This window comes from Betta splendens, chromosome 9 (genome assembly GCF_900634795.4).
Source record: "Betta splendens chromosome 9, fBetSpl5.4, whole genome shotgun sequence".
Taxonomy (NCBI): domain Eukaryota; kingdom Metazoa; phylum Chordata; class Actinopteri; order Anabantiformes; family Osphronemidae; genus Betta; species Betta splendens.
Window position 1 is genome coordinate 15783465 of NC_040889.2, and position 27676 is coordinate 15811140.

The 27676-nt window shown below is 48.4% G+C and overlaps 1 protein-coding gene across 2 annotated transcripts; it reads right to left on the reverse strand.

The window, feature by feature from the left end:
• Nucleotides 1–278: 278 nt before the first annotated feature.
• Nucleotides 279–25391, reverse strand: htr7c (5-hydroxytryptamine (serotonin) receptor 7c). Of its 2 annotated transcripts, XR_008695614.1 has the most exons (4): nt 24067–25391; nt 5121–10022; nt 3412–3590; nt 279–3321 (listed from the first exon to the last, which is right to left on the reverse strand). XR_008695614.1 is itself a non-coding variant. In XM_029161385.3 (2 exons), exons 1-2 carry the CDS (start codon nt 24531–24533, stop codon nt 9284–9286), a joined length of 1206 nt encoding a protein of 401 aa, XP_029017218.1. In that variant the 5' UTR covers nt 24534–25391; the 3' UTR covers nt 3721–9283. The 2 variants fall into 2 exon arrangements, 1 of the variants encoding a protein (XP_029017218.1); XM_029161385.3 differs by lacking the exons at nt 279–3321; nt 3412–3590 and having other exon boundaries at nt 3721–10022.
• Between the last annotated feature and the right edge of the window lie 2285 nt (nt 25392–27676).

A 27676-nucleotide genomic window follows, 5' to 3' on the forward strand; every position in this document is an offset into this window, starting at 1 on the left:
ACAAGCCTTAATAGGCAAGCTTTTATGATTTGGCTCCTTTCAGGATGTAAAGAAGAGGCTTTTAGAAAACCCCGCATTCAGATGAGCCAAGATAAAGCTATTCGGGTGGTTTCTGTAGCCGTGGGCAACCATGGTTGCTTTAATTAAGGGTGAATGCTGCGGTCTGGCCTGTATAAGCCGGGTTTGATGCTGCGGAGGCCGCGTGCTGACCCTCGTCGTGGGTGCAGCTGCGTTTCCTCCACGAGGCCTCGCACGCGTGCGTCCAGAACCCCCCACCCCACCCCCCCGTCCGGCTCCGCGGGACCCGAAAGAGAGCAGCGCGTCTCTGCCGGCGAGCCGCGAGGATTCTGTTGTACTTTCAAATCTTCGCAAATCAAAGTGTGAAAGCGGAGGGTGTCAAACGGAGAGGTGTCACTTTGTTTCATGCATCCGTGTGATTCATCCTCTTCAGCGCTCCAGCACTCAGCTCCGTGTTCGTGGAAGCAGGAGCAGTCGCTTGGCAGAGAGAGATCAAGGTTTGTAGCACCTTTATTTAGAGTGACAATATAAGTGTTTTTCTAATTAATAAATGCCAGTTTTTGTTACGCTAATAGATTATTCAGCAGTAATTCATCCTGCGGCTTCTCAACAACACTTCAAACTCTATAAGTGGATCGTTTTGTTCACATAAGGCTCATTTAATCAGGACATCATGACTGGCTAATGGTGGGAAGCCGGTAACGAATCACGCCTGTGCTGCTGCACTCCTGGCTTTATGCAAATGATGCAACTGCACTGAATTGCATTAAAAGGGAGAGAGGCTTTCATTCCCCCGGCGGATTTCAAACCCGTCGGCAGCATGGGCGGCTTGCGGTCCTGGTGAGTGCGGGGCACCAGTCAGTACTGAAGCAGCGCAGATCCGTCCTGCAGCGAAAAAGGTTTTCTCTCCGCTCCGTTTATAGATCACACAGAATGCACAATGCGTCTGCTTTGCTAAACACAGTTCAACTTGACTCCAGCCTTCTCTCTCCGTGATGTAACCCAAACATGTCCGTGCGTTCCATCGAGAGGCGATGAGCTCTTCACTGAGCGGCTGTTGCTGTTTTACTGCTGCACCCTGTGGTCAAGTGTGTGTGTGGGGAGTCGCAAGCAAAGAACAACAACCATCCATTCACTGGTGTACGTTTAGTTCTTATCCTAAATCACACATGTAATTACTTCATACTTTTAGTTTTCTACTGCTGCCCGACATTTGTGGCATGTGTCTAGTTGTGTTGTCTCTAGACACATGCTGAATATAAACACATGCCAAGGTATCACCAGGGTCTTTTATGGACTGCATTTGTTTAGTGTGTGTTTGACTTTCAAACTATTTCCTGTTAACTGGATGCAGAGTCGTCAATATAAAATTATTATGGCACAATATTTGCAAAGGAAATCGTGATAAAACTAAATAAAGTACGTCTCACCCTGATGCTATGTTGGAACTGTTTTTCCTGTGTGCGCCAGCTCCCAAACCAACCAGGAACCTCAGCGTCCGTAACGCATTTCACAGCACACTGTTGTGTGTTTGTAAGAAAACGGAGCGTGTGGACGGGACCCTGCCTTCGTTTATCTAGCGCAGGCATTTAGGCTGCCTGCCCCCTGACACACACAAACGTCCTACCGAGCACCGCTCTCCTTGAGCAAACAAAGAGCACACGGACGAGTCCAGATGCTGTTTATTTCCCGGGCGCACAGCTGGACGTGCAGCATCAGCTGTTCCTGCGGCTGACGGTCCTACAGTCCTTCACAGTCAGAAACACCACTTCCCTTCCTCATTCTGGCAAAGTGAAAATGCTCCGTGAAGTCCTGTGGGTCCGGGGCGTGGTTCTTTCCCCAGACTGCTGAGAACTTCACCTCAGGTCAGAGGCGTAAAGAGGCACAAGAGGCGTCACCGCTTCTCTTCAGTCGCCGCTCTATCGCTCGGAGATTGAAATGTCATCAGACGCGGACGAGCCAGCGCTCCGTCTCATGAGATGCTGTAGAGGGAGCGGCTGTGCGACCCGCACGCGCGCCTCTCATCACCTTCCTGCCGATAGCTGACACCTGGGAACGTTCAGGGGGGACGATTATAATGAGGCTCTGCCACGAACCGTCCTCATTATGACTTACAAGTGACCAGATCAAATTTGTGCCGTCAGACAGTGCAAACATTAGAGGCCGGTTGTCATAGTAACTGTGCTCAGCGACAGTACATGAACCCTGTCCGACATGTTCGGATGCAGCGATAAGCCAGCAACATGTTTCCGGCAGTTGCTATGGCGAAGAAAAACCTCAGCACAGTTTTGTGAAGCTCGGTATTATAATAAATGGCAACAACAAAAATATACAAACCAAGAAAAAAATCTAAGAGAGCGAGCCAGAAAGGAATATATATGAAGATGAAATACACAGAATATGACAAATGGAAAACTTCAAAATCTCACGACTTCCTCTCTGAGCCATTCTCATGTCAGGAACAGCTGGAGGGAATGTTATCACATCGCTTCCATGTCCTCATGGATGAATTATTTACATGTGTGCTCAGACATGCATGTTCACTGTGTCGACTCCCTGAAGTGTTTTGTTCGTGTCTTCCAAAAGCAACTTTCTTTTAAGTTTGTTTAACCTCCGACTTCGTATCCAGCGTTGGTAGTCGGTCGATACACATAAGTATTTTAAATACTCAGCCCAAACTGCAACCCGCAAATATGGCAAATGTGGCAATGAGACAGAGTAAAGTGCCAGTTGTTTTTATTCCTGTCTGTGAATCGCGCTCAGTCGTCTCACACAAAAAGGAAACCTGTGGCAGTGATCCTGCATCATGTGCCGCTACGGTCTGTGTCCTTTAGTTTCTATCCATTAAAATAGTCCTGCTCGTTTCCACGGCTGCATCCGCCCATCCGTGCTACAAAGTCCATTACGCCGGAGCAGCTGTGTGGCTGCGTGAGGTGCAGCAGGGAGGCTGGGCCTGTGGGGGGAGGGGGGGGGGGGGGGGCGTCTTGTGTCAGCGAGCACTGAACTCCCAAGATGAAAGCCGGGAAGCAGCGCTGTCCTTTGAAGGCTGTGCGCTGAAGGTCACTCGGGCTCATGAGCCGCGTTCAGCCCCCGAAAAACACCACTGATTACGCAAAGGTCACCAGCGCCGTACGAGGAATCACAGCGCCGGAGCCGGAGCCGTACGTGGGCGTCTCTGCCTCTGTACGAGCCCAGAGGACCGGCCAGATGTTCGGCGGTTCTCAACACTAACGACGCTCGGTCGCCGGCAGATCGACGGCGAGCTCCGGTGCCCGTCTCCCTGGCAGACGTCCAAGAAAGAGCCTGTAGACAGACACCATGTGCCACTTCACTTCTGTTCAGTCAGTCTCACTCAGTGTAAGTGTGTAACCCAGCCTCACAATGACGACACACCTGTGTCTGTGCTGCTGACGTCTGGCCCACACACGTCCTGCTCCTCAACATCCAACCTGCGCCGGGCCGGGCCGGCGCTCGGACCCGCTGCTGTCAGTCCACGCTCGGCTTCCGGCTGCTGCCACGGTCCTGACGGTGACACGGGCAGCCACACTTCACAACTGCACTCGAGTCCCAGGCTGCTGCAAACATTTATTCAGGGGCTGAAGAGTCGTGTTGAAGCTGTCATTACACCTAAACGCCATTATGTGCGAGTGAGCGGTGATTCGCTGTTCAGAACTGTTCAGAGATAAAAACATGCCAATTGCTGTTTAACTAAGCCACGATCCAACCATTTGCATTGTCCTCCTCTGTGAAGATGTCACAAACACTAGCTGCCACCTTAAATGAAGGTTAAACTCACTGCGCGTGAAACTTTGAATTTCAAATGGGCTTCTGTTGGTTCGCTGCCGGCTCCGCTAAAGGCCTGCTGGCCCCCAGCGTGATGAATGCGCCTGCATTCTGAATGGGAGTCCAGCAGCCAAATACTGAATCACTGCACGTCAAGTGATGCTCTGTACAAGCTGAGGCGCTTCAATTTAGTCATCATCTTTTTATTTCTTTACTTTTTGGCTTCTGGTACATAACTAAATACATGACTGTGCTGCAAATAATATTGTTGATGAGCTACTGTACAACCTTTAGTTAAGGGTCAAGCCAAGCCTCGTTTTGCGCATAGCTTTGTAAAAGGCGTATTTCCTGAAGGCTGGAGCTACATCACCGAGTTTGGTGTCATTGAAAAGGAAACCTGTAGATTTCAGAGTGTGAAAAACATAATAATGAGCCGGCTACATTTAAAAGCACAAATAAGTGCAGAATTATGCTCAAATAGTACCGTGACATTTATCATTTTAATGAATTCTGTTCATAACTGCCGCACATCTCTGCTCTGTCCCTTCTCTCTTTGTTTCTGGACCTAAAGCCTGGTATAAATAGATTCTTTGACTTCTCATGGAGCTAATTTTGTGAATATGGTGGTGGACAGAGAAAACCTGAGGAAAGCAGCCAGAGCCGGTGAGAGCTTGAGTTTGGACTTTCATTCGTTGAACTACTCTGATTTCTGTCAGTTGAATTTTCAGTTTGTTTACAGGGCAGAACCTGACGTTTTAAACCTTCTAACCACGTTCACCTTGTATTCCCGTGTTCTGTATTGGCTGTGACGTTCCTACAATGGCTTTGGAGCTTCAGATCTTTCAACCAGAAGGCACTTGTTACAGGACTGTTTCCAGAATGCGCTCAAAGCAGACGTCGCGCTGCACTTCATCCGTGCCAGCAACGTTCAGTCCACGCAGCTTCGCTGTTTACGAGAGTCAACGAGTGGCCTGGAACCACGTGGGAATTACTCTGAACATATTAATAGGTTAATAGGGAGCGAGCAGTATTAGAACATATGGGGGACACACGCACGCACGCACGCACGCACCTACAAATCAGTATCACAAATGAAATACAAAACAACGGACAGACTCATCCCAGAGCCTTCGTGTGGGAGGGCTGCGGTTCTTGGCAGTCGCCGCCGTGGACACGTGTGCAGATACGCGGCGAGGGTGAAACACAACGTGCAACAAACACGGGGAGATCACCACCGTGTTCACTTTGAAGCGCACAGGGGCGGGAGGCCGCGCGTACGCTGCCTTTGATGCCGCCGCCCTTGAAAAGCGTGCATTTACCTTCCAGGGCTGCGGGACAACGTAATTACAGGAAGCCGCCTGCAGAAGATGAAACGGGGGGAAAGAAGCGATCACTTCGACGCGTCGCGCGTAACTTTGCGTTTCGTGCCCCCGCGTTCCCGCGCCGCGGCTCCTCGTCCGCGGGGACCCGCGGCGCGGCGCGGCGCGGCGCGCGCTGAGAGCAGCCTCGCGCGCCGTGATTGGCCAGCGCCGGTGGCCGTGGGAGGAAGCTGATATTTCAGGACGCGCCAGATAAATGGGATTAACACATAATTGACATGTTTGCTGGTGTATTTATAGCCTCCGTTTAAAGTGGGGAACAAGGCTGCGTTCACGGTCCAATTCCGTTTGAGGACTGCTGGGTACACGTGTGCCCACACGGGCTCGCAAATCTGATTTGCATTGCGCAGCGCTTGAAATTAATTGAGAGTGACCTTGATAAGGAGGAGGCAGCTGAAACGTTTCTTCCAGCTTTTGTCAAAATGAATGAGGAAAACGGAGATAAGAATTTGAAATTATCCGAGTACACAAGCGTGGAATAACGGGAGTCGCGTGGTGATGGTACTGTACAAAGACAAGAGTCCACAGGAAGGAAGCAGTCAGGACTCCAGGGTAAAATGCAGTCCCGTCTGTGTGCTCTGAGCCTCTTATAGAACAGCTCCACCGTGTTCTGCTCGCACGCTTCTGCTTCCAGCCTGGCCGCTCACTTGCTGCCGCGTGGCTGTCACGTCTTTGCTTCTGTGTCCGTCCAGCAGCGAGACATGGATTTTCTGTTGGGCCCTTTGTCCTGCACAGCGCCTGCAACCGCCACCGCCGGAGACACCGACCGCTGTGACAACCACTTCTTTCACTATTTCCACACGATCCAGAGGAGCACAAAGGTTTTTGGCACATTTGTGGCATTTCTTCACTCGTATGTTTTCGCTCAGTCTGATTAAATGTGACCCAGTCTTTTTAGGTCCATGGCTCACATTTGTAAGAAATGTGCATCCAATATGAAGGAAATGATTGCAGATCAGATGTGAATCAGATCTTGGCTCGTACCTGGTTGAAAAATATGCATTTATTTACTTTGCTGAATAAATCTGATGTGATGTGTTTGCCTCGGGGGCAAAAGATTAGACATCAGCCATAATTAGCCTATGAACAAATGAGCACATTTTTGGAACTACTAAATGTGAACATAGAATAACTTGCTCATCGACTTGCACGTCATTTAAGATAAACAAGCATGTTCCCGTGCAAGTGAGCTAATTCTCAGCCCGGTTCATGAAATGTAAATATAAGTGTGCATTTATTATGAAAATCATTGCGGGTCATCATGTTTCGGCTTCCGCGGGCTCACTCATGTGTTTACACAAGGGGGGCAAAATAGTGCAAGATAGTAAAATTGCAGCGCTTTAGATCTGCTTGCCCACGCTTAATCAAAGCTTTGCCACTTAATTACCGGGTCAGATTTAAAATAGCACGGCGAGAGTGCGTGTTCCCCCGTCAGCCCCCTCAGCCTGTCAGAGCTGGCAAACGGAGCCCGTGGGCAGCGTATGTGATACACTCATCCTACTAGCCTTCCTTCGTTTGATGAATATGCTACATCACATGCAAACACCTCGGCCCCCTTTTTTCCCCATCTTCATCCCATTCACTGGGCGTGAAGCATGCAGCGGGCCACGCGGCTGCGCGCGGGGGCAGGAGGCCTCGTTCCCTCAGAGTAACGCCTGTTGACGCGGCTGCTGCGTGGCTGGATGTCCCGGAGGGGAGCTGCACGCGGGCCGCTTCACGTGCTGAAACAAAATGTCGACATTCCGGCCGAGGCAAGGTCCACGCGCTTCACTTCAGGGAGCTCCAGCCTCCTTTATGTCGCCGTGCCCACACACACACACACACACGCACACAGACGCACGCGTTCCGCCGTGAAGTCCTATTTAAAGACATTTTATCGCCAGGACTTCGATGCGAGTTTGTTACTTCTGAATTACTGCAGCGCTAAATGGTTCCAGAGCAGTTGGACTCGGACGAGGAGAGCGGAAAGTAAAATTAGAACGCTGTAATTATCCTTATGTTGTAACTGGGAACTGTCCGGCCAAATAATTCGAAAGACGGTGCAACGTAGCAACTGGCCAAGTCTGCCGCCAACCCAAACAAGCAGACGACTGCTGGAGCGTCTGCGAGTGATGACACGGTGAAGCAGCTTTTGGAAGTTTAAGTTGCTACTAGGCAACGTGTTTAGACGTTGATTAAACAGCCTAATGCATCGTTATAGACCCAGATGCTTCATGATTCACGTCTGTTCTACAATGAAACACCTGCAGGCTTTGACTGGGTTTGATTAGGCTTGATTGGAAGCCGCACGTCCCTTAAAAGATGTAGCTGTCGGTGAGGTCGGAGCCTTAGTTCGTCATCCAATCACCAGCAATCAGCAAAACCAAACGTGACATCATAAGTGATTTGTTCTATTGGGCGTTAATGATGGCAGCGTTGACATGGTAACAGGATCGAAGCACATTTCACCTGACTGCTCCTTTTAATTTCACTCCTCCTGACCACACGCCACGATGCGTCACACACAAGCGTCCGCCTCATCCTTGGGCCTCTGCAGGACAGTTTCGGTCTTGAAAGCGAGCAGACAGCTGTCACCCGAACTCTGAATAAAATATTTCCCTCCGAGCACACAGAAGTTTTTTTGGGTCACCTAGAACGCTTCCCCATCGCTGCAGACTCGCTGCCTGGTTAACGCAACACTCTGTCTCTAAGAAATGCTCAAAGTGTTCCAAAGGTTTGGAGCAGGCCTGAGGTGCGTCCTCATTCTTGACGACAGGCCTCTCCATCCAGCGCGTGTCACATATTTGACAAGGATGCGTTTCGGTGGAGCTGGAAAGTCAAAGGAGGCGTCTGAATCGGACCACAAAGCTACTGTGTGTTTGTCTGAATGCATATCACCTGGTGTGCAATATAGGCCACAGTGACATTTTAACCAAGTGTTTCTTTATTTACAAAGTGATGAAACGTTTTGCCAGTGGTTCAGCTGCAGAGAAGTCACAGAATTTTACACAGATCGTACACGATATACTGTAAAATAGCTGTCAATTACAAAATGATGCAGGACAGAGGTTCAGACACCTGTTCAGAGGAAACGTACAGTAAAAAAATCGAGGTAGAAAAAGCGCACAATGCTCGAATGATAAGATCTGGCGTGTCCTACGCGCCGCCGGGAGGTTGGGGGGGGGGGGGGGGGGGCGTAGAGCCAGGAGCAGGAGGGAAGTGACCACATCCTGCTTTCAAACACAAACAGAGAACACAGCAAAGTGGAGTTTATGTGTTTGGCCGCGTCAACCAATAAACCCAGCAGCGAGTTGTGGAATGTAATCGAATGAGGCGAAAAATACCAAGAGAGGAGCGGTCCACAGCGCCGCGGCTCCTGACACATCCAGTATTTACTTCACACTGACTTTAAGTGTTGGGCTAAAACTTCTGCTAAACTCACCACTCACTACTTTAGTTTAGATGACTTGTGTCATGGAGCGTTTCATGCAGACACTAAACAAACCTACAGCTGATCCCGGCGCTGGAGACCGAGCTCTCCTGAATGTAAAAAGTCTCTTCCGTCCGCTCTCCACCGGCCGCTGCTCCCTGGCACCGCTTTTACCATTTAAGGCGCTCTCGTTGAAGCAAACCGGAGGCCGTGGCTGCAGATGAGCTGATTCAAATACTTTTAGAATAACACTTAGCAGCGCCTCCTGCGTGACCTGCTGCGCGAACGCAACGCTTGACGTGGAGACGCGAACACACTGTGTTTTTCCCATCAAACGCTGATTTCGTTATTATACAAGCGTCCGCTCGCTTTCTGTTTCTCGCAAAAGCCCCGCGATGATGGATCGCGCTTGCGCGTCGCTTCCTTTGCCACTTATGTCCCAACATAAATCCAGAGCCGGGACGGAAATGTGGCATATGCACAAAAGTGGCGCCGGCTTGAATGGCCCACAGATTACGTACGCGCCGCGCTTTTCTTTCCTAAAATAGAGCGCCGCAGTAATCTCGCTGTCTCTCTGCTTTTGCATAAGGGCCAGACAGTGACTGCGGCTCTGCCCGTCCGTGCCCTGTCTGCAGGCCTGCTGGGTGAACACGGGCAGTCGAGCACCGAGTGTACGCGATACTCCAGGTCCCCCTCACACCTTGAGGGCCTCGTGCACGCCCACGGCGGACAGCCGGCGGTTGATGTTGCGGTAGCGGCAGCGGAGGAGGTCGCGGTAGGTGGAGCGCAGGTCCCGGTTGAAGAAGGCGTAGATGAAGGGGTTCATGAGGGAGTTGGCGTAGCCCAGCCACAGCAGCGTGCGCTCCAGCCAAATGGGAACGCAGCTGCACTCCACGCCGCAGATGAACGGCCGCGCGGTGGAGAGGATGAAGAACGGCAGCCAGCACACGGCGAACACGCCCACGATCACGCCCAGCGTGGTGGCCGCCTTCTGCTCCCGCTTGAAGATGGAGATGTTGCGGCGCTCGCGGCTCAGCAGGCGCGACAGCGCGGCGCAGTCCTCGGCCACGCCCGGCGGCTTCAGGCCCTGCATGCGCAGCGCCTCGTTGGCCACCGTCTCCAGGCGCTCGCGCCGCGACAGGTCGGTGAAGCGGTGCTTGGCGCCGCTCTTGCGGGCCGCCCTGAAGATCTTGTAGTACATGACCAGCATGACCAGCATGGGGATGTAGAAGGCCACGGCTGTGGAGTAGATGGTGTAGCCGAAGTCTTGGCTGATGAGGCACACGCCCGCCGTGTGCACGTTCTTGGCCCAGCCGCAGAAAGGGGGCAGGGTGATGGAGGCCGACACCAGCCACACGCCCAGGATCATCTTCGCCATCAGCTGGCCGTTCTGCCGGGCCGGGTAGGTGAGGGGCCGCGTGATCCCCAGGTACCTGGGAGGGAACCAGACAATGAGGCGTGAGAGGCGGCTTCCAGCTCCAAGGCACATTCTTGTCAACGTTGCACTTGGTCTGGCCGTAATGTGTGATAGGGACGAAATCCACAGCCAGTGCAAATAGTCTTCAAATGCTTATCTACTGTGAGCTTTCAAGACCAAAGTTTTTAGTGTGAAATTTCCTTTTTGTGTATCCCCTCTTAAGCTGCAGAGGAACGAAAGGGAATGTAAAAAAAAACACTAAATCTTTGGAAGATCTGCGCTCAGTGTGGCTAATTTGAAAAAGACAATTTTGCACGGGAGTGTGTGTTTTGTCCCCATTGTCGTACAAAGAACCATCCTTCAGATCGTTAAAGGAAGAAAGGAGGGATCATAAGAGCACCTGGATGTTGTTTGAAGACGGGTCTGATCTGATCTAAAAAACACTCGCATGTGATGCATTCAAAACACTCAAGTCAATGATCTGCCTGTTTCATTAGACACTGCAGCGAATCATCAAATAGATGACCGCTCGTTTAAAAGAGACACATTTCAATAGCAGCCCATTGGCGCCGTCGTTGCCATTAGCTGTTGTCTTTGGCTCTGGAGGAGCCGGAGCCATCAATCAAAACGGCAGCTCAGCGCTTTGGAATAGCAGCTGGAGGTGTCAGAGAATTCGAGATCAAGCGAGGTGTGAAAGACTTGAACGCGTACAAAGCTGGGAAAATAGACAGTGTTCTCACTGAATGATAGATCCCCGTACGTGCGCACTTCTATTTGTATGCCCACAGTCCTCGGCCGCGTCAAATGCGTCATTGATAAGAGCTGCAAGTTTGAGACTCAAGGCTGTTTTTTTCTGGATTCCACGCTGTTGTTAATCATAAGATGATAAATCTTTAGGGAGCGTGGGCCAATTAGTCCCATTGTCCACCAGCGATGCTATCGGCAGTGTAGAAATCTAATTCAGCTGAGTCTGGACAGGAACAGACGCCTCATGCGATGCTGAGGGTTTTTTTTTTGCAAATTTGCTTATTGTTTTTATTACGGCACAGAGGAGTTCTGTTTGTCTCTAATGCCCGTGATCTGGGAGTAATGTGGACAGATGAAAGAGGTTCACTCCAGATAATCGCTGACAATTTTCTCTCCAGCTGCTTACGCCAGGTGGTTCGGTATAAACCCCAGTAATCAGACGGTCCAGGGGGCTGCGATCGGCTCAGGCTAGCGCCACCGAGCTGGACGCAGCCGACCAATCAGATTAAAGACAGTCGTCTACTGGCCCGTAATGCCTCTGGAGCACGACATTATATTTGCAAATACACCAAATTACTGCTTGACGTGCTTTCGCGAGGCATCTGTGCTGTGTATTACAGCTTATACATGTATATCAGAATCACTTGGAAAGGACCACGGGGCTTCAACTGAGCTGCAGCTGGAAGCACTTCATAATGTTCCCGCCCACTCCACAGGCGCATACATCACTGTACGCTGTCCCCGTTGCCGCGACAACGCGCCAAGCATCCATCCTTTCCTCAGGAGGGGTGTCATATTTTGTCACCCGTGGCATCTCAGGTGGACGGGAGGCGGCGTTACAGAACGGAGAGGTCGCGTCTTGCCTTGATGCTAAGTCGAGCTTCCCAACCAAACTCAGCTACTGTATCACACACTATCACCGTGTACCACTTAAAGGTCCCCTGGTTCCGTAAATAATACATTACAGCCCTCACTTAACATGTAATTAAGGGTCACAGGTGGGACTGAATGCAATCAGGCGAACAATATCAAGCAGATACAAGACAGGTCGTGAGATGAGCACGCTTCATGCTGGGGAATTCTAGGAAATACATAATGAATGCCCAGCAAAGCAGGCTCATCTCTGACGGTAACGTCGGGTAATGAGGAAGGCGGTTGGTGTTTATTTGGGGAATATGCTCGTGTCCGGTGGGGGGCAGTTCTCCACATGCTATGACTCATCTCCAGCTCTTTCCCGACGCCGAGCTGTGTTCTGATGCAAACGCGTTCAACTCGCTCCGGACTGTTTTTACCGCCGCGTTTGCAGGAGACAAAGAGCTGGCCGGCCGCGCGCCCGTCCTCACACTTCGCTACACGGCTCGCTACATGTGTTTGAGCATGGACCAGTCGAGGCACACGTCGGCGGGATCGCTGGAACATTTTACCGCGTGTTGTGATACGAAGAGATTAAACTTTACTGACCCCGGGGAGGTCGGAACAGGAAGCGGAGGAAATAAAAGATGGATAAGGAGCAGCACAAACACAGTGTAGGCAAACAAGAACAACGCAGTCAGGAGAACATGGAATAAAAAAAAATATGCTAAAGTGAACAGCTCGTCATTTGAAGAAAACAAACTCTAAACACACAAGACTTAAACATAATCAACCGTTTAATAATTAATATTAGTAAACATTAATGCAACACAAAGCTGCATCAGCGTTATTTCGACATCAGGCTTCTATCCCTTTCTTTCATGTACTTCCAGCATTCACTGTGCTCTCACAGCTGTTTTGGCCTATTCACAAACAAACCAGTGCAAATGTTTCAGTAGTTACATCCACCGTGTAAATAACTTCCTCCACCTGCTGCTCACACACACACACACACACACACACACACACACACACACACACACACACACACACACAACCACACACACAGACTGAGGTTAATTAACCCAATTCACTCTAAACACAAGGCAAAATATACACAGTAAACACAGAGGATAACTAACTTCAATTCACTGCAAAGCAGGACAAAGCTCAGAACCCAAAGGCCAGAACTTAAAATCAGGTAAATACACTAAAATACTACATACCCAATATACTAAATACACAAAGTGACATCACAGACATGTCCAATTAACAAAACATAACATCATGACACGTGACAACTGTAACAAGCTGACACTGAACACAGCCAGAAAGAACAAAGACGACAGCACTGGACTGTCACAATGAGGTGTTCATGCAGCTCAAAACGACCTTTGAGCCAGAATGTGCTGTATGAGCTAACTAGTATTTATGCTAACACTCATGTTACACAAAGTTCTTTAAGTTTAATTATAGACGCTTTAAGGAAACTGTTTGTCATCTGCAGGATCTACCTGAATACAGTAAGAGCCAATATTCCTGAGCAACAAGCAAATGTCAGCGGTTGAAAATCATCCACCATATGATCCACCTTAGCAAATAAATACCAGGCGTGAACATGGTTAAACCATGGTCTGTTGTGTCCTCTGTCCTGTACTCGCCTGAGTGTATTGTTTGCATTTGGGTCGTCATCTGCGTGACACACAGGCTGATTAAATGTGACACCGTTGGTGCCGCGTGGCCTTTTCACGCTGCCGTCCCCGGTGAAGCGCACGCTGTTTTCATACATGGTAATAATACAAACAGGCCGACCTGAAGGAGGAACGCCAGCAAGGAGCACGCAAATGTCAGCGCGTGTGAGGACGTTGTCGAGTCTAACGCACACCGGAGGGTTTCTGGAAATGCAGCTCATTTCTCCGGCACTACCTGCGAAGCTAACTAGCTGTCACAAAAACCAGTAAACGCCTATAAATACACTAACATGACCCACCCCCAGCGTGCACATAAGCAATTTCAGTATATGACATCAAGTGGACCATTTAAACCCGCACGTGACAATCCAGAGGAAGCAATCAAACTAAAAACCACTGGCAGCGAATCATAACCTCCCGTGAACAGCATGTGTTTAACGGTCACACTCACAACGAGTTACCAGGGATTTTTCCTTTTTTTTTATCTCTGGGGGATTTGGGATGCATCCACAGGCACAGCCGCTCCTGGGGATTACCCACAGACTAACAGCGCGTCCAGGCTAATGGAGAATTCTACTTCTTCCGCTCGTCTCCCAGCCTGGGAAAAAAAGCGAGGTCCGGTCAGACCTCTCAGACTTTTATTGTGTGAGACACCATAAAATATTGAGCAGGTTCGCTCGGTAGAGCTGGACAGGTTCTCCTAAAACAGGAACGCGTGCGGGAGGGAAGCCTGTCGAAGGTCTCCCACGGGAAGCTGCTCGCTAATTGCTCTCACTACTGGGGAATTCATAATTCCTGTGTCAACATACTTGAGGCTGGTCTGAAACTAGCCTGCGCAAAGTGAAGCGTTGCCCGCAGAGCAGATAGACAGCGTGTCTTTTTGTTTTATTCATCATCAGTTTAGCCGCGCGCGCGAAGCGGGCACAGAGATGAAGACGTCACCTGGAATCAAACCTTTTTCGCTGAAAAACCCGTCTCCGTGAGAACAGAGGAGTTGAGCTCGGCTGCTTTTTGTCCCGGAGTCACTACGGCCTATTTCCAGTTTTTATGTTTCTTATATAAGCTGGATAAAGACTGCAAATACAAAACATCCATTTCTTTGTTTAATATGACACATGAATCGTTTAAAAAAATTAAGAAAGGCAAGCTGGACTAACGCTTGTGCAGTGTAAGGTTAAAAAAACATGTTGGGTTTCAACAAAAGTATCATCACAGAGTGTTTATTCTAAGCTGACCTAGACTGTAAAGTAACACCTCTCTAGTGGGAGTTGAGGGATTTCTTCAGCATCAGACAACATCGCCGGTCCTTCAGGAGTGCTTCAGCTCTCCTATTCTATTTGAGGATCCTCCACGAGACAGAAATTGAGCAGCTTCGCCAGCAGAGCTGTAATTTCCTCCTCAACGAGGACACCGAGGAGCAGCCTCGTCCCATCGATCCACGCGCAGCGCGAACTTTCGGGGGTCAAGCGAACCCGCGCCCGTCCGGGTCGCGTCTCGTTTGTTCTCCAGCTGCGAGTTAGAACGAGCGAGTTAAATCGCGGCAGTGGCTCTTTTTTTTTTTTCCAGCCCTTACATAAGTCAGAGTGAGTCATCCCCGGACAGACTTCCTTCCCTCAGACTTGTCTGAAGGACTGCGAGCTCAGGTCAGACTCATGTCAACGAGTCTGGGAAGAACTGCTGGTAATTATTTTCTTCCACGTTCAGTCAAACACGCTCATCAAATGCGGCCTGAGACAGATGTGTTCTGATGCTGAGGTGACGCTGTCTACTAACTGGAAAAAAAATCAAACACCGTCATTATGGTTAGCAGCCGACGCAGGTACTGGATGTCCGACCCCAGAATGACCTTTCGTCCCCACTGTACACGATTCAGGGCCTCTGCAGACGTACGTCAGGGTTTCGATCCGCCACAGACGGTACTTTCAAAAACCATCATACCTCTAATCATGTGGCAACCGTGCTCTTTTCAAAACAATGTCCTATTTGCGGAGCCGCAGTGGGATCTTGAGAGAGTCCCGACGCCTTTTTAAATGTCTGTTTCACTTCCGCGTAATGGCTGCGGAGCGGCAGCGCGGCTGTTTTATGGCCTTCGCAGCGCAGCGCTCCACCTGTCCTACCAGTGGTTTACCGGCTCTCACAGCAATAGAGATGATGAGCGGTTATTAGTGCTGCAGTGATAAATGGCCACCCCCACCCCCCCCCATAGGCAGCGTGTTCATCCCTGGCAAAGATGGGTGCCCTTGGACGGCAAATAAGGCTCCGCAGTCGAGGGCTGAAAGAAGAGAACGGATGTGACAAGTGGAACTACAATCATCAGCATTATTGTACATTGGCAGGTACATTACAGCAACTGATCAAAAAGCACCGCAGGACGAGCTGCATTAGACTTAGTATCAGTGGGGACGGCGATAGGCGGCCACACAAGGGGCGCTCGTACGGAGCGTCTTGCTCAAGGACACACCTGGACTCATCTGGGTTAGAACTGGCAACTTCCTGCCTCCCAGATCGATGCTCTACCCATTGAGCTACCAGACAAAAGTACACAGTACACAGTACACAATACAGCTAAAGTACACCTTCTTTCTAAAAAAAACTGTCTCAAGCCCAGATAAATAGAGGGGTCGTGTCCGCAAAGGGCATCCTGCCCATCACAACCATGCAAATCACTATCCTGATGTGAACAATAGGTAATATAAAATATAAGAGGCTAATAAGTTCTTGATCAATGTGCTGAGAAATACTGTAAATATAGCTGTGGTTGAGGTTCACTATAAAACACACTACACACAGTGTTTCCTTTGACTTGCACAATTTACACAGGTAAATACGCAGATCAAAATACACACTTTACCGTCTCCTGTACATTACATTCTGGGGCAGCGGCAGTGAATCAGTCTGAGAAAAATAAGTCTAAGCAAAATAAGAAGGTGGGATTACAATGTATTTGTGCCGGACACCAGCAGCTGAGCGGTGTGGTCCGTGCCGCTCGTTAGCGGGCGCCGTTAGCGTGCTCCGTTAGCGGGCACCGTTAGCGTGCTCCGTTAGCGTGCTCCGTTAGCGGGCTCCTCGGGCCTGAGAGGTGCACGCTGGCCCAGCGGGCCGTGTCTCTGATCTTCTGGGCGATGGAACGCGGGCGAGCTGTGATTCATGAATCTGAGCTCGAGTGTTTTCAGCAGGGATTAGATGAGGCTAGAAACCAGACAGCTTCCTGCTCCACCAGCGTCTGCCTCAGTCTGTCATTCTACCTTTTCACGTCAGTCTTTCTGGATGGATTTTTTTTTTTGCCTGCTTGTTATGCATTTAGGTATTTTCTGCTCCCGGTCGAATTTTGATGGACTTCCATCACGACGGCAGGTACAGCGGATTCTGTGGCCCTGTTTGCCTTGCGAGAGAATTCAATTTGTCCACATGCGTGGATGCTGCGGCATCAGGGGCGTATTCTTAGAGGGAGCGCAGCCATTTGAGCGTATTATACTAACATGAACATTTCCTACAGTGGCAGCAGGCTTTGAAAGCCCCAAACCTGCACACTCGCTCTAACTCTCCCTTCTTTATTATACAGTGACTGGAGTCTGTTAGTGGACGGTGAATGAGCGTGCACCAGCCGGTCTATCTTACTCTCTCTTTGCTATCGTGATGATGTGAGGGAGCGAGCGTGAAGAGCCCCTCCGTCTCTGTCGCATTCCCTTCGGCTCTGTCACAGAGTGCACTCGCTCTCTCAAAGGACACCTCGAAAACTAAATAAGCTTAGAGGGAGCCTCAGATGTGGGGGAGGAATCTAATTCTCCTGTTCTTCCCTTTTTACTTCTGACCTTTCAGGAAAAATGTTTAACAAGTTTAGTAACCAAGGATACCACACACGGCGCTCACTTTCCTAGAAACTGGCATCCAGCCAGCCGTCGTGCATCTGAAGCAACCGCACGGCGCATTATATATCATCATGTTGTGAGTCAGCAAACAGAAAAGACAGAGGGACTTATGTTCAACTTGTTCCCGAGTCAAGGGGCTGAGGACGCCACGTCCCATTCTCTAAGTGACCTTTCAGTTCTTGGACATTAAATATCAAAGACCTTCTACTGAAACCAGAGCAAAGAAATGAGTTATTTTAAATGTGCTCGTAATTTATCACATTTTGTAAGAAGGATTTATCTCGAGCTCCAATATTGATAGTATTAATGTAATGATGTAATGATGTAGTTCAGAAGCACACAGCTTGTTTTTTTGTCTCACTCACTCACTCACTCACTCACTCACTCACTCACTCACTCACTCACTCACTCACTCACTCTCTACCAGGTAGCCTTTGTGGGGGTTGCAGGTACGTTGGAGCCTATCCCGGCTGTCAATCAGGCGAGAGGCGGGGAAACCCTGGACGGGTCTTCAGTCCATCCCGGCCACACACTAAACAACTCATTTTATATTTTGTAATAGCCTGAAGGCATTTTGAGCTTTTAAATGATCAAAATGTATCTACAGTATTTACAGTTCTATTTATACAACCTGATAAAACAGTGAAAACGATCTCAAGGCACTTAGCGTGCTACGAAGTGTTGAGCGTGACATTTTAATGGATTATATGAAACATCCAGAGTAACCCAATCAAAACCCTGTATTTAATAAAGCAGGGTTTGGAAAAGATCAACGAGAACGGTGTGTGATGTACATTCAGCCTCAATGCGCAGGAGAAGTAATTTAATTTTGCCCCAGCTGACATGCATCAGAACATCAGATATGGAGGTGGAATCTGGGTTCCTGTCGGAGCGCTGCGCTGCGCTAACCAGATAAAACCACGGTATGACTGATGACAGGAATATTCATTACAAGGGCAATCTTTGCTGCCCTATGAGCAGCGAGGGTAGAAGAGAGTTCCTCTAATATTTCTCTTTCTTCCACCGCTCCACTGGATAAAAAAACTTCAATCTGCAGAGTTACCTTTGTGCATGTTTAGTATTTAATTTAGGGTTTATTCATAACAGACCTTCCTACACAGATAAGGACACAATGTTATTTATAATTTTGAGCTGATGGATTACACAGTGTATACACTATGCTCAACTGGTGCATTTAGCCAACTGCAGAGCACCGGCCTCGTCATTAGTCATTACAAATCACAAACTCATTCATCTGAGTGTATACGCCATGTTTTATTGAGATTAAAGGACTCGGCCGTCCATCTGTGCCTCCCATCCACTACAGAAATCCATCAGAAATGTCGGACCCTCAGTCATGTACCTAAAGGCCTGGGGAAGCCTTAAGTCCACGCTTAAACGTTGTCACCAAGCAGGGTGGTTCTACTGCATCCTGGTGAATGCTCGGAGAACACTCGCCAGCCAATGTTCTCCGTCATCCAGCTCTACAAATTGCATATTACTGTTAAACACTACATCTTAGCCTTAATTTAAAATCCAACAGAAGCTTTAAAAAAAGAAATAAAGAAAGAACTTGAAAAAAGTTCCCATGTGACTCCTTTCAAAACACACCTGAGCAATCAATCAGCATGAATAAAAAAGGTCGTGGCACTGACTCTTCAATTCTTATGAAAAAGTAATTTCAAGAAAGAAATCAGTCTGGAACATAGAAAATAAAATAGTGGGTGCTCATCTCAAAGGGCAAGGCAATATCGTTTCTTAATATTTCACAGTGTTTAGAACTGCTCCACGCTGCATCACTGAAAATCACAGGGAGAAAAATTCCTTCAGAACAAAACCTCTGCAGTGCAAGGTTTTAAAGACTTGGGAAAGAAAATAGTCAACAAGAAGCCTCGGATTTCCATGAAGATGACTGTTGCTGTCGTTGGGCTTTGGGTTAGAAGGGCTGCTCACCAAGGTTTACTGCTGTCTGAGGCGAGTAGAAATGTGATCATAAACATTGGAAATGTGGGAATGTCACGTGGGCTGATGAGACCAGACGTGAGCTTTTCAGACACTTTTGTTTAAAAAAGGAAGGAAGTGTTGATCCGAAGTCGAGGCACCGAGCCCAGATCTCCAGCCAAACACCATGAGAGCCATGGAGGATGATGCCTATAGTCATGACCTGCTAACAATTGCCAGAGACATGATACATTTGGTTGTTGGTGGTTTCAGTTCACTGCAGCTGTAAAATCCAGCCTTTTGGTCATAATCAATGCAAAGGAAGAGATAAGAAATTCATTTGGTTTTAGGAAAAAGGAAATGCATTGTGTTTGTATTTAGATTGATCCTACTTTATTACTATTATGCATTTTTAGTCCCCTTAATCTTTTTATTACATTCTCACACTGCTACTCTGCTGTTGAAAATAAAAAGAGTGTAACCAAACAACAAAGTGTGGCCGTAGTTTCACCTCTGCAGTCTCTACTGTATGTGCACACCTGCACACACGTCTACACAGGCAACCAGAACTGAGTCTCTGGATTTGCGTCAACCGCTTTCCCAAGGTCAGTCGTGAATTCTCTTGTTAATATGCTTTAATTTTTAAGGTTCATTTTGATGAGACTTGTGAGATTTTTCTTGGTACTCACTGTGTAACATTTGTAAACAGACACATATTCAAGTGCCGGGCTGCGCACAGTGCAGTGACCTAGTTAGCAGCCAGTTCTGGGGTTCGGATTCTTGCTCAAGGGCAGTTTGGCAGTGATGCCTTGCAATAAATCAATTTGCAGTGTCACAGCTGGAAGAAAAACTCTGGCAGCAGAATCCCTTTTTGAGGAACCCTTCAGCATCCAGTTGACCCGAGTCAGACCGGCACTCAGCTTTAAGTCAGACACGGAGCATTTACATCAGCTGATGCTCCACAATGGACTCGGAACGGGGAATCATAGCGATATGTAGCGTACAAGATCAGCAACAGCATCAGCTGATTTCAAAAAGCCTAGTTCTCTGCAATATCAGACCTTTTGTGTTTCCTAAATTGATGGACCATGTAAATATTCACATCTGAATGGTAGAGCTGGAGCTGCACAATTCCTCTGTTCTCTGCATCCGCAGCAAAATGCTAAATGTATCAAACATACGAACCTTACAGTGTGTGTGTGTGTGTGTGTGTGTGTGTGTGTGTGTGTGTGTGTGTGTGTGTGTGTGTGTGTGTGTGTGTGTGTGTGTGTGTGTGTGTGTGTGTGTGCGTGTGTGTGTGTGTGTGTGTGTTTGTGTGTGTGTGCGCGCGGGTGCGTGCATGCGTGCATGCAGGCGTGTGTGCATGCGTGTGCAGGTGTTTTCGGTCTCTCTGCATCAACATGAAACCCATTATCTCGCTGCTTTGTAAATGTGTGTTGGCCCCTTGTTCAATCTTGCTGAATAATAGACCTCAACTTTGTTACGCCGAACACAAAGAATGATCATTCCCACAGTAAAGTCACTCAGCACTTTGACCTTTACCGCTTCCTGTCCCCATGAGATTGGTGGGGAAAACACATGAGAAGACTCAGATCTCCATCCATGGAGGAGCATCTGTGAAGAGCAACAAAACAATAAGGCTTGTAGCTTGTAATAGTGTATAACTTCAGTTCTAGGTTCATTATCATTTAACATTAACCTAACATTCACCGGGTGTTGGATGATTTGTACCCAACCAGAGCGGCTCACAGCACAAAAACCCCAGCAGCAACACAAACCTTCCTCCCCAGCATTTGTTCAACAATTTGACTGTACATTAAATTACTAATTCAACTTTCTAAACATGTTTTGACAAAATAACACAAGAACAAACCACCATACAGTATGTGGATACCACAAACGATGATGGACCTGTTTAGGACTTGCTTCAGCTCGATGAAAGAAACCGATGAGAAGCCTGCAGAGAGACTTATTTACACCATGCAAGATAAACTGCTCAAGTGAGTCACCTTTAACTGCAATGACAGTGACTCCCTAAAGCACAAACACTAGGTCAAGAAACAAACAGCAGCCTCCTCTCAGACATGGGGACAATCTGTTCCTACACAAGACTGCAATTTGTTGTTGCAATAGGGACACATTATCAATGATACCTCACCCTTCATCTATATTCATCTCTGTAGAACTCCTCTTCACAGGATCTGAGCGTAACATCCCATTTAGGAGTGAAACACACTTCCTGTCCCAGTCTGATCACAGGGGCCCAGCAGGAGGCGGCCACTCCTCCACATCTCACCGACACGCGGGAAGTGAGTAGTGAAAGTGCAGCTCGGGTGTCGCTCGGCGTTACCCGAGGACGCGTCCGCTGGGCAGTCATGCGCGCCGACACGAACGGCTGCCGGGTCCGTGAGCGCCGCGCGACCCGCGAAGGCTGCAAACGCCGCCGTCCGACGGGCCTCGCGACTCCCCGCGGGAGCTCGCGGCCACGATCACACCTACGCGGCATCATCTTTAGGCTGAACTCCCGTGGAAAGTTTACTGCACTGCAGTTCTGTGATATTTATACTCGGTCACGTCATCCACGTAGTTCCAAGTTCACTGGTAGTTACTCCGAGCTACTTGATTTACTGGTTTAACTAGTCTCCGTCTCGTATTATACTTGGCGCATTTATTCTGTTCGCTCCTTCAGCCTTTTCTCCGACATCTGAGGAAATACAGAGAAGGACTACCCTCTCTTCCTACTGTCGTTAATAAATCATTCATATTTGAATTCTGAATTATTAAACATACAACACATGACTCTCAGTGAAGGTAGAAAACTGACTGTAGCCAAAAGAGATACTAAGTTCTTTAAAGGACCAGACACCAAAGCGTCTAAGCCTGAGAGCACATGCTGAGGTATCTCGTGGAAGTGATGCTATGCTGTGGTATGCCATGATCCATTCACAATGCAGAAGCAGGCTGCAGTTGATGAGTGAGTGACTGAATCAGCATTGGCCCGTACGGCGCAGAACCAGAACCGCTGAAGACATCTCCGACCCAGGCTACGGGATGAGTAAGGCGTTCATAAAGCGTTTTCATAAAACAAATCATATTCCTGTGTGTGTGTGTGTGTGTGTGTGTGTGTGTGTGTGTGTGTGTGTGTGTGTGTGTGTGTGTGTGTGTGTGTGTGTGTGTGTGCGTTTTGTGAAACTGCTCAAATGCACTGAATAAACAATCTCTAAAAAACTGTGGGGGAATTCAGTGACACCAGCAGTTTTATTGCCAATTACCTGAAGTCCTTGGTTGAAAGTCTTCTTCGTGTTTGAAAGGAGCTTTTTAAAGGTGTGGAGTGTGAATAATGTGGGTATTTACCAGGCAGCGGAGAGTACGAAAAGGCGTGATTGCTGCAGCATCCATTTGAATCGCTCTTCTTGGAATGTCTTGTACAACCTCAGCTTCATATTAGCAGACGGCTTTAACTAAGCTAGTGTCGGGCGTCCGTCGGAGTTGACACTGTGGGGGCCTGAATCTCATTCCCCCAGAATCCCATGCGGTGACTCTGATGACGAACATCAGATATACTCACACTACAACACGGTCCACAGTGGTGCGGCGAAAGCAGCATCTCCACTGTGGAGGTGCAGGAGGTGAGGAAGCACCCCCCCCACCCCCCCTGCAGCGCACCCACCCAAGCACACCTGCTCCGTCTCCAGCCGTACTTCCATAGGAATCCCAGATGTCAGTAAGAAAGCTCTAATTACAGCTACTCATGTGTCTAATTGGCAACTTCAGTCCCAGTAAGTTATCGCTACGGCTCCTGTTAGGAACCATATGCCAAATACACTCTGGGTGCTCTAATTAAAAACAAGTCTGCTTTCGTGGCGATCGGCACCAACAGTTCACACAACTGTCTGTGGCAGCGACAATGGTCCCACGCTGAGCACTTTTATTCTGTAGTAACTCACTGGGTCCTCCGTCCTCTCACATCCACACTCACAGCCCTATGTGTCCTCTTTGATTAAATGCTATGAGTAGCTCATGTTGGTCCTTCTGATCCACCGCTGCCTGGTTTCACACACTGTGGGACACGGTTCTTCCAGTGGAGGTGGATCTCTGACTGACCTTGCCTCATAATGTCATTAGATCTTGTGTCACGTCCAGCGGATCCATTTCCAGGGGACGTGCTTAACTCTGGCAGCAATGCACTAATTCGATCATTGGAAAACAAGAGGAAATGATCATAGCATCAATACTAAAATGAGCTTTTGTCTTCGTTACGCTTCCAGGACTAACACTGACGCCCACTGTATCGCTGGCTGTCCACTTCTTTAGGGAGCAGTGGACACGTCCCATTTCTCACAGGGTCTCAGGCTCAGGCCTGGCTGCTGAGATGAACAGTGGGAACGTCAAACTCGTACAATGAGGTTTTTTTTTTTTTGGTAGCTCACGTTCATGAATAATTTTCAGAACAGCGTGATGAAAAACGCATGAGTTGTATAAACCTCCCGTTTGTTCCGGGAGGCAGAAAACCCTTGTTTTTTATTCGGGTGAGTTTGACCCGACGCCCGTCGCGTGGATGCTGCTGTGGCGGATTCGGGGTTAATAATAGAAAGCAGGTGCGACCCATGCGCCTTTAGCAGAAATGTAGGGCGACGATAAATTGTTTATCAAAGTCAGAGCAGCTGTAAGGTCGATGGGCGGTGATACTATATACGTCCATACCGCACCAGCCGACAAATTAATTATGGACGCTATAAAATAATGACAGACCTTGTTTGCATTTTCTGGATCAGTGAATCTGAAATTATTATAGGGCTCTGGCGCCAAAGGGCCCTTATTTCGCATTTATCTCACATGCCCATCAGTTTGAGCTGTGCGTTAAGCAGATCGTGAAATCCATTCTTTTCTTGTCATTTTAACCACGAGGCGCACGTGCGTTTTTTTTTTTTTTGGCAGCGCGCGAACTTTGGGAACTTACCTGTCGACGCTGATCACACACAGGGTCATGATGGAGGCAGTGCAGCACATTACATCCATGCCGATGAAGATGTTGCAGAACACCTCCCCGAACAGCCACTTGCCCCCGGTGAGGTCGGTCACTATCACGAACGGCATCACAACTATGGCCACCGACAGGTCCGCCACGGCGAGGGACACCAGCAGGTAGTTCGACGGCTGCCTGAGTTTCTTCACCACGCACACGGCGATCACCACCAGCGTGTTCCCCATCACGGTGACCGCCGTGATGATCGCCAGCATCACGCCGATGACGATCTTCTCCGGACGCCCGAAATCCAGGAGCTGCTCCCCGCACGACTCGTTCCACATTGTTGTGGGAGCGACGGTGGCGAGGACGGTATGGAGAAGCTGCAGAGTGCCATTGATGACTTCGGAAATATCCTCCTTCTTGTTAAAAGTGAGCTCATTTCCTGAAGTATTGAACATCACGACAACGTTATCCCGCCGGGGGTGCAGGGGACGCCTCGCCAGCGCGCTCCAATTACGCGCATATTTGGATGTGTGTAACCAGCTCCGGGTTCCTGTCCAGCGGGTTTAGATTGGAGATGTAGCAGCTGCGCCGCATCAGAGCGTCCAGCGACCCAGTAGAGTTTCAGTTTGATTTTTTTTAACGCTTCGTCTATGCGCGATCCATCCTTGGGGGGGAAAAACTTGCTCAAAAGCGTTTTAAATCACGAAAAGTCACACGGTGCAAATCGTTGCTCCAGAAGTGCTCCGGTGCTTTCCGTGCTCTGCCCCGTCAAATATGGGCTGGAGATGCGCGTCGCAAGCCGCACCTACAGGACTGGATCCATGTGATCCGCCGCTTACGACGCGTCGGCGGCGTGCGAACGCTCGCGCTGACTGCGGGATGCGGCAGCGCTTTCACAGGGGATTCGGGGGCTCCGCGCGTGCAGGACCGTGACCCGAGGGAGTGTTTCTGCATTCGGGCGCAGGATTTCCTCTCGAAAGTTCACTTCCCTGCACCAAACAATGTAAAACTCGTCGGAAAAGATTCCACGGCAGCTCCCGCGTGCGGTAATATTAATAGAAAGTGACGCGTGTGTGTTTTATATTCGTGCTGACTCAAAGCAACACACATTTCCTCCTCATCGGGACCTGTTTGAATCGGCGTGTCAGAAAATGACACATTGCATCCTCGCAAAACCTTAAAAGCCCGTTTCATGGAGGAGATTCAGGCAGCATTGCTCTGGCCACACATCTGCAATATGCAGAAGTGAAAATGAAGCTTGTGCCATTTTACCAGCGCTAGTAATAAGAAAATAAACGACTTGTTTCTAAATTGAATGTCTCCAACTTCAAAGGCCGCCCAACAAAAGTTCTTTTCTCTGCTGCTTTAGATTCACAGATTCAGGCTGACTCCCGACTGGAGACGGTGAGGACATCTGGGAACGCTTCCCAGGGCACTGGCTGCTAGCGCCATCCGCTAAGCAGCAACAGCTGTGCTGTGTTTGTCCCCTCTGGCTCTGCACTGACCGCTTTCCCACAATTCCCACTTAGCTTGTCATAGCTGCTCCTTTCCTCCCAGACGCGAGCTGCCGCGGCTCCAGCCTCTTCTTGCTGCAGCTCAGACTCACTGAAGGACCAGCAAAGGCTGTCACATCATTTTAAGGCCAGTGACCACTGGCAGCCTGCGCCGGACCTTCTGCTGTCAGCGAAATATGACTGAGGACAATATCGACCCAGGCGTCGGAGACAATGGGCCGTGGTTCCAAGGCTTATGCAAATGAACCTGTCAACCTGTATATGAGGGTCTCGTAATGAGTAATATGCACTTTATCTGCTTTGGGAGCAATAAATCAAGGCAGTAGTTGGTGGAGTTTGAGTATGATGGGACAGACAGTGTCCTAATGTGTAAATCTAAGAGCTTGTCAAACATGAAGCTGAAGAAGACTTTGCAGAGTAAACAAGTTTCATGTGAGTCTCATAAGTCTCATAAGCCCTGGATGACAGTAAAAACCTTAATGAAGCGAAAAAACATTAATAAAACAGAGCTTTGCGCAAGCTGCCCCCACCCTTTAAATCTAACCTGTAATTACAGCAATGTGTGCATGTCAGAACACAGGTTGAATATATGTGCGATTAGGCGCTAATTAAGTGCCAGGTTCCAAAGTGATCACACCCAGAACCGCCCCAAAAAATGGGCATCTTGGATTTCAATCAATATGTATATATGTTTTTTAAGTACGCTCTTGGTGCTCAGATACAGAAGCGAGCAGGCTTGACGCACAATGTCCCTGAGATCATAATACTGGGAGACGCACAACACTCAGTGAATATGAGCAGGTGTTAAAAAGCCAAACCAGGCGGAGGGTGGAGGTGGGGGGATTGAATTCTTCTAAAGCGAACAGCAGCACGCAGCTGCAACAAAGCCAATGTTAACACGCAGCCGCCACTGAGGAAGATGCTGTTGGTCATGACTGGAACGTGGGACCTAAACGGCAGCTGGCATCCGTCTGCCTAATCGACCAGGAGTCATCTATGAATGTATGCATTCGCTGCATTAGTGCGAGTCATCTGTAGGTCAATAGGTGACGTGAACCTCACACTACAGGACATTCTAAGCTGCGTATTTAAGGAGGTGGGTCTGCTGAGAGCATATGGTAGAGAAAACTAATATTCCTAAACAATATTCACACACACACACACACCACTCAGACATATTCAGCTGCAAGGTCACAAACAGGCCTACCTCCATTCAGTCAGCTTTCAACAATCAGCAGAGGAGAAAAATAAGTGCATTAGAAAAAAGTTTAGCAACAGATTTTACATTCTGCAAGGCTGCTCTTTGTTACTTGCACGTGTCACCACATGGCAACGCATCCTTTAAAGGTAAAGTCATTTAGCATCAGTAAGGCTTTTCCTCAAGTTCCCAAAGTTGATTGGTGAAAAGTTTACCTGGCAGTGAAATGCTCCGAAGAAATTCACTTATTATAGCAGAAAAAGCTACTTTCTGGATCAGTGATTAGCTTATTATAAGACCAGGTGTGACCATAAAGTCATCGTCTCAATACTCCAAGGAGCTTTTTAGTCATTACTTCAAAGGTGTATAAGACTAATTGCCAATATGCCTGACCAGTGACCTGAAAACCAAATCTATGCAGGCATTTGAGCTTCGAAGAACATTAGGCCACCTGCAGCGAAATTCTTATTAGATTTTTTTTAATATGTTCATGTAACAAAGAGAAAGAAATCTATGCTCATCTCACCACAGTGGGCACTCAGCAATCAGCGTCTTTTCTTCATAATTATCAGTTTAGTTTTGCTCCAAAATAAACATTTACATGATTCACATAATTTACGTCTATTACTAAATCCTCCCGATGCCAAAATCTGAAACAGCAGCCTACACACAGCATAGACCAACCTGATCCCATGTGTACTTTAGTCTAACACAATAAGTATTTGTAGGTTTTATTTGTCCTTTGTTTGGGGTATTTTACATATGAAAACTGCTCATGATTCACTCCGTGTAGGCCAGGATCATAACCCTCATGTATAAGAAAAGCCTTCTTCTGTAAATATTAATCAGATTAAGGACATAAATAGCCCAATGTGAGATGATATTA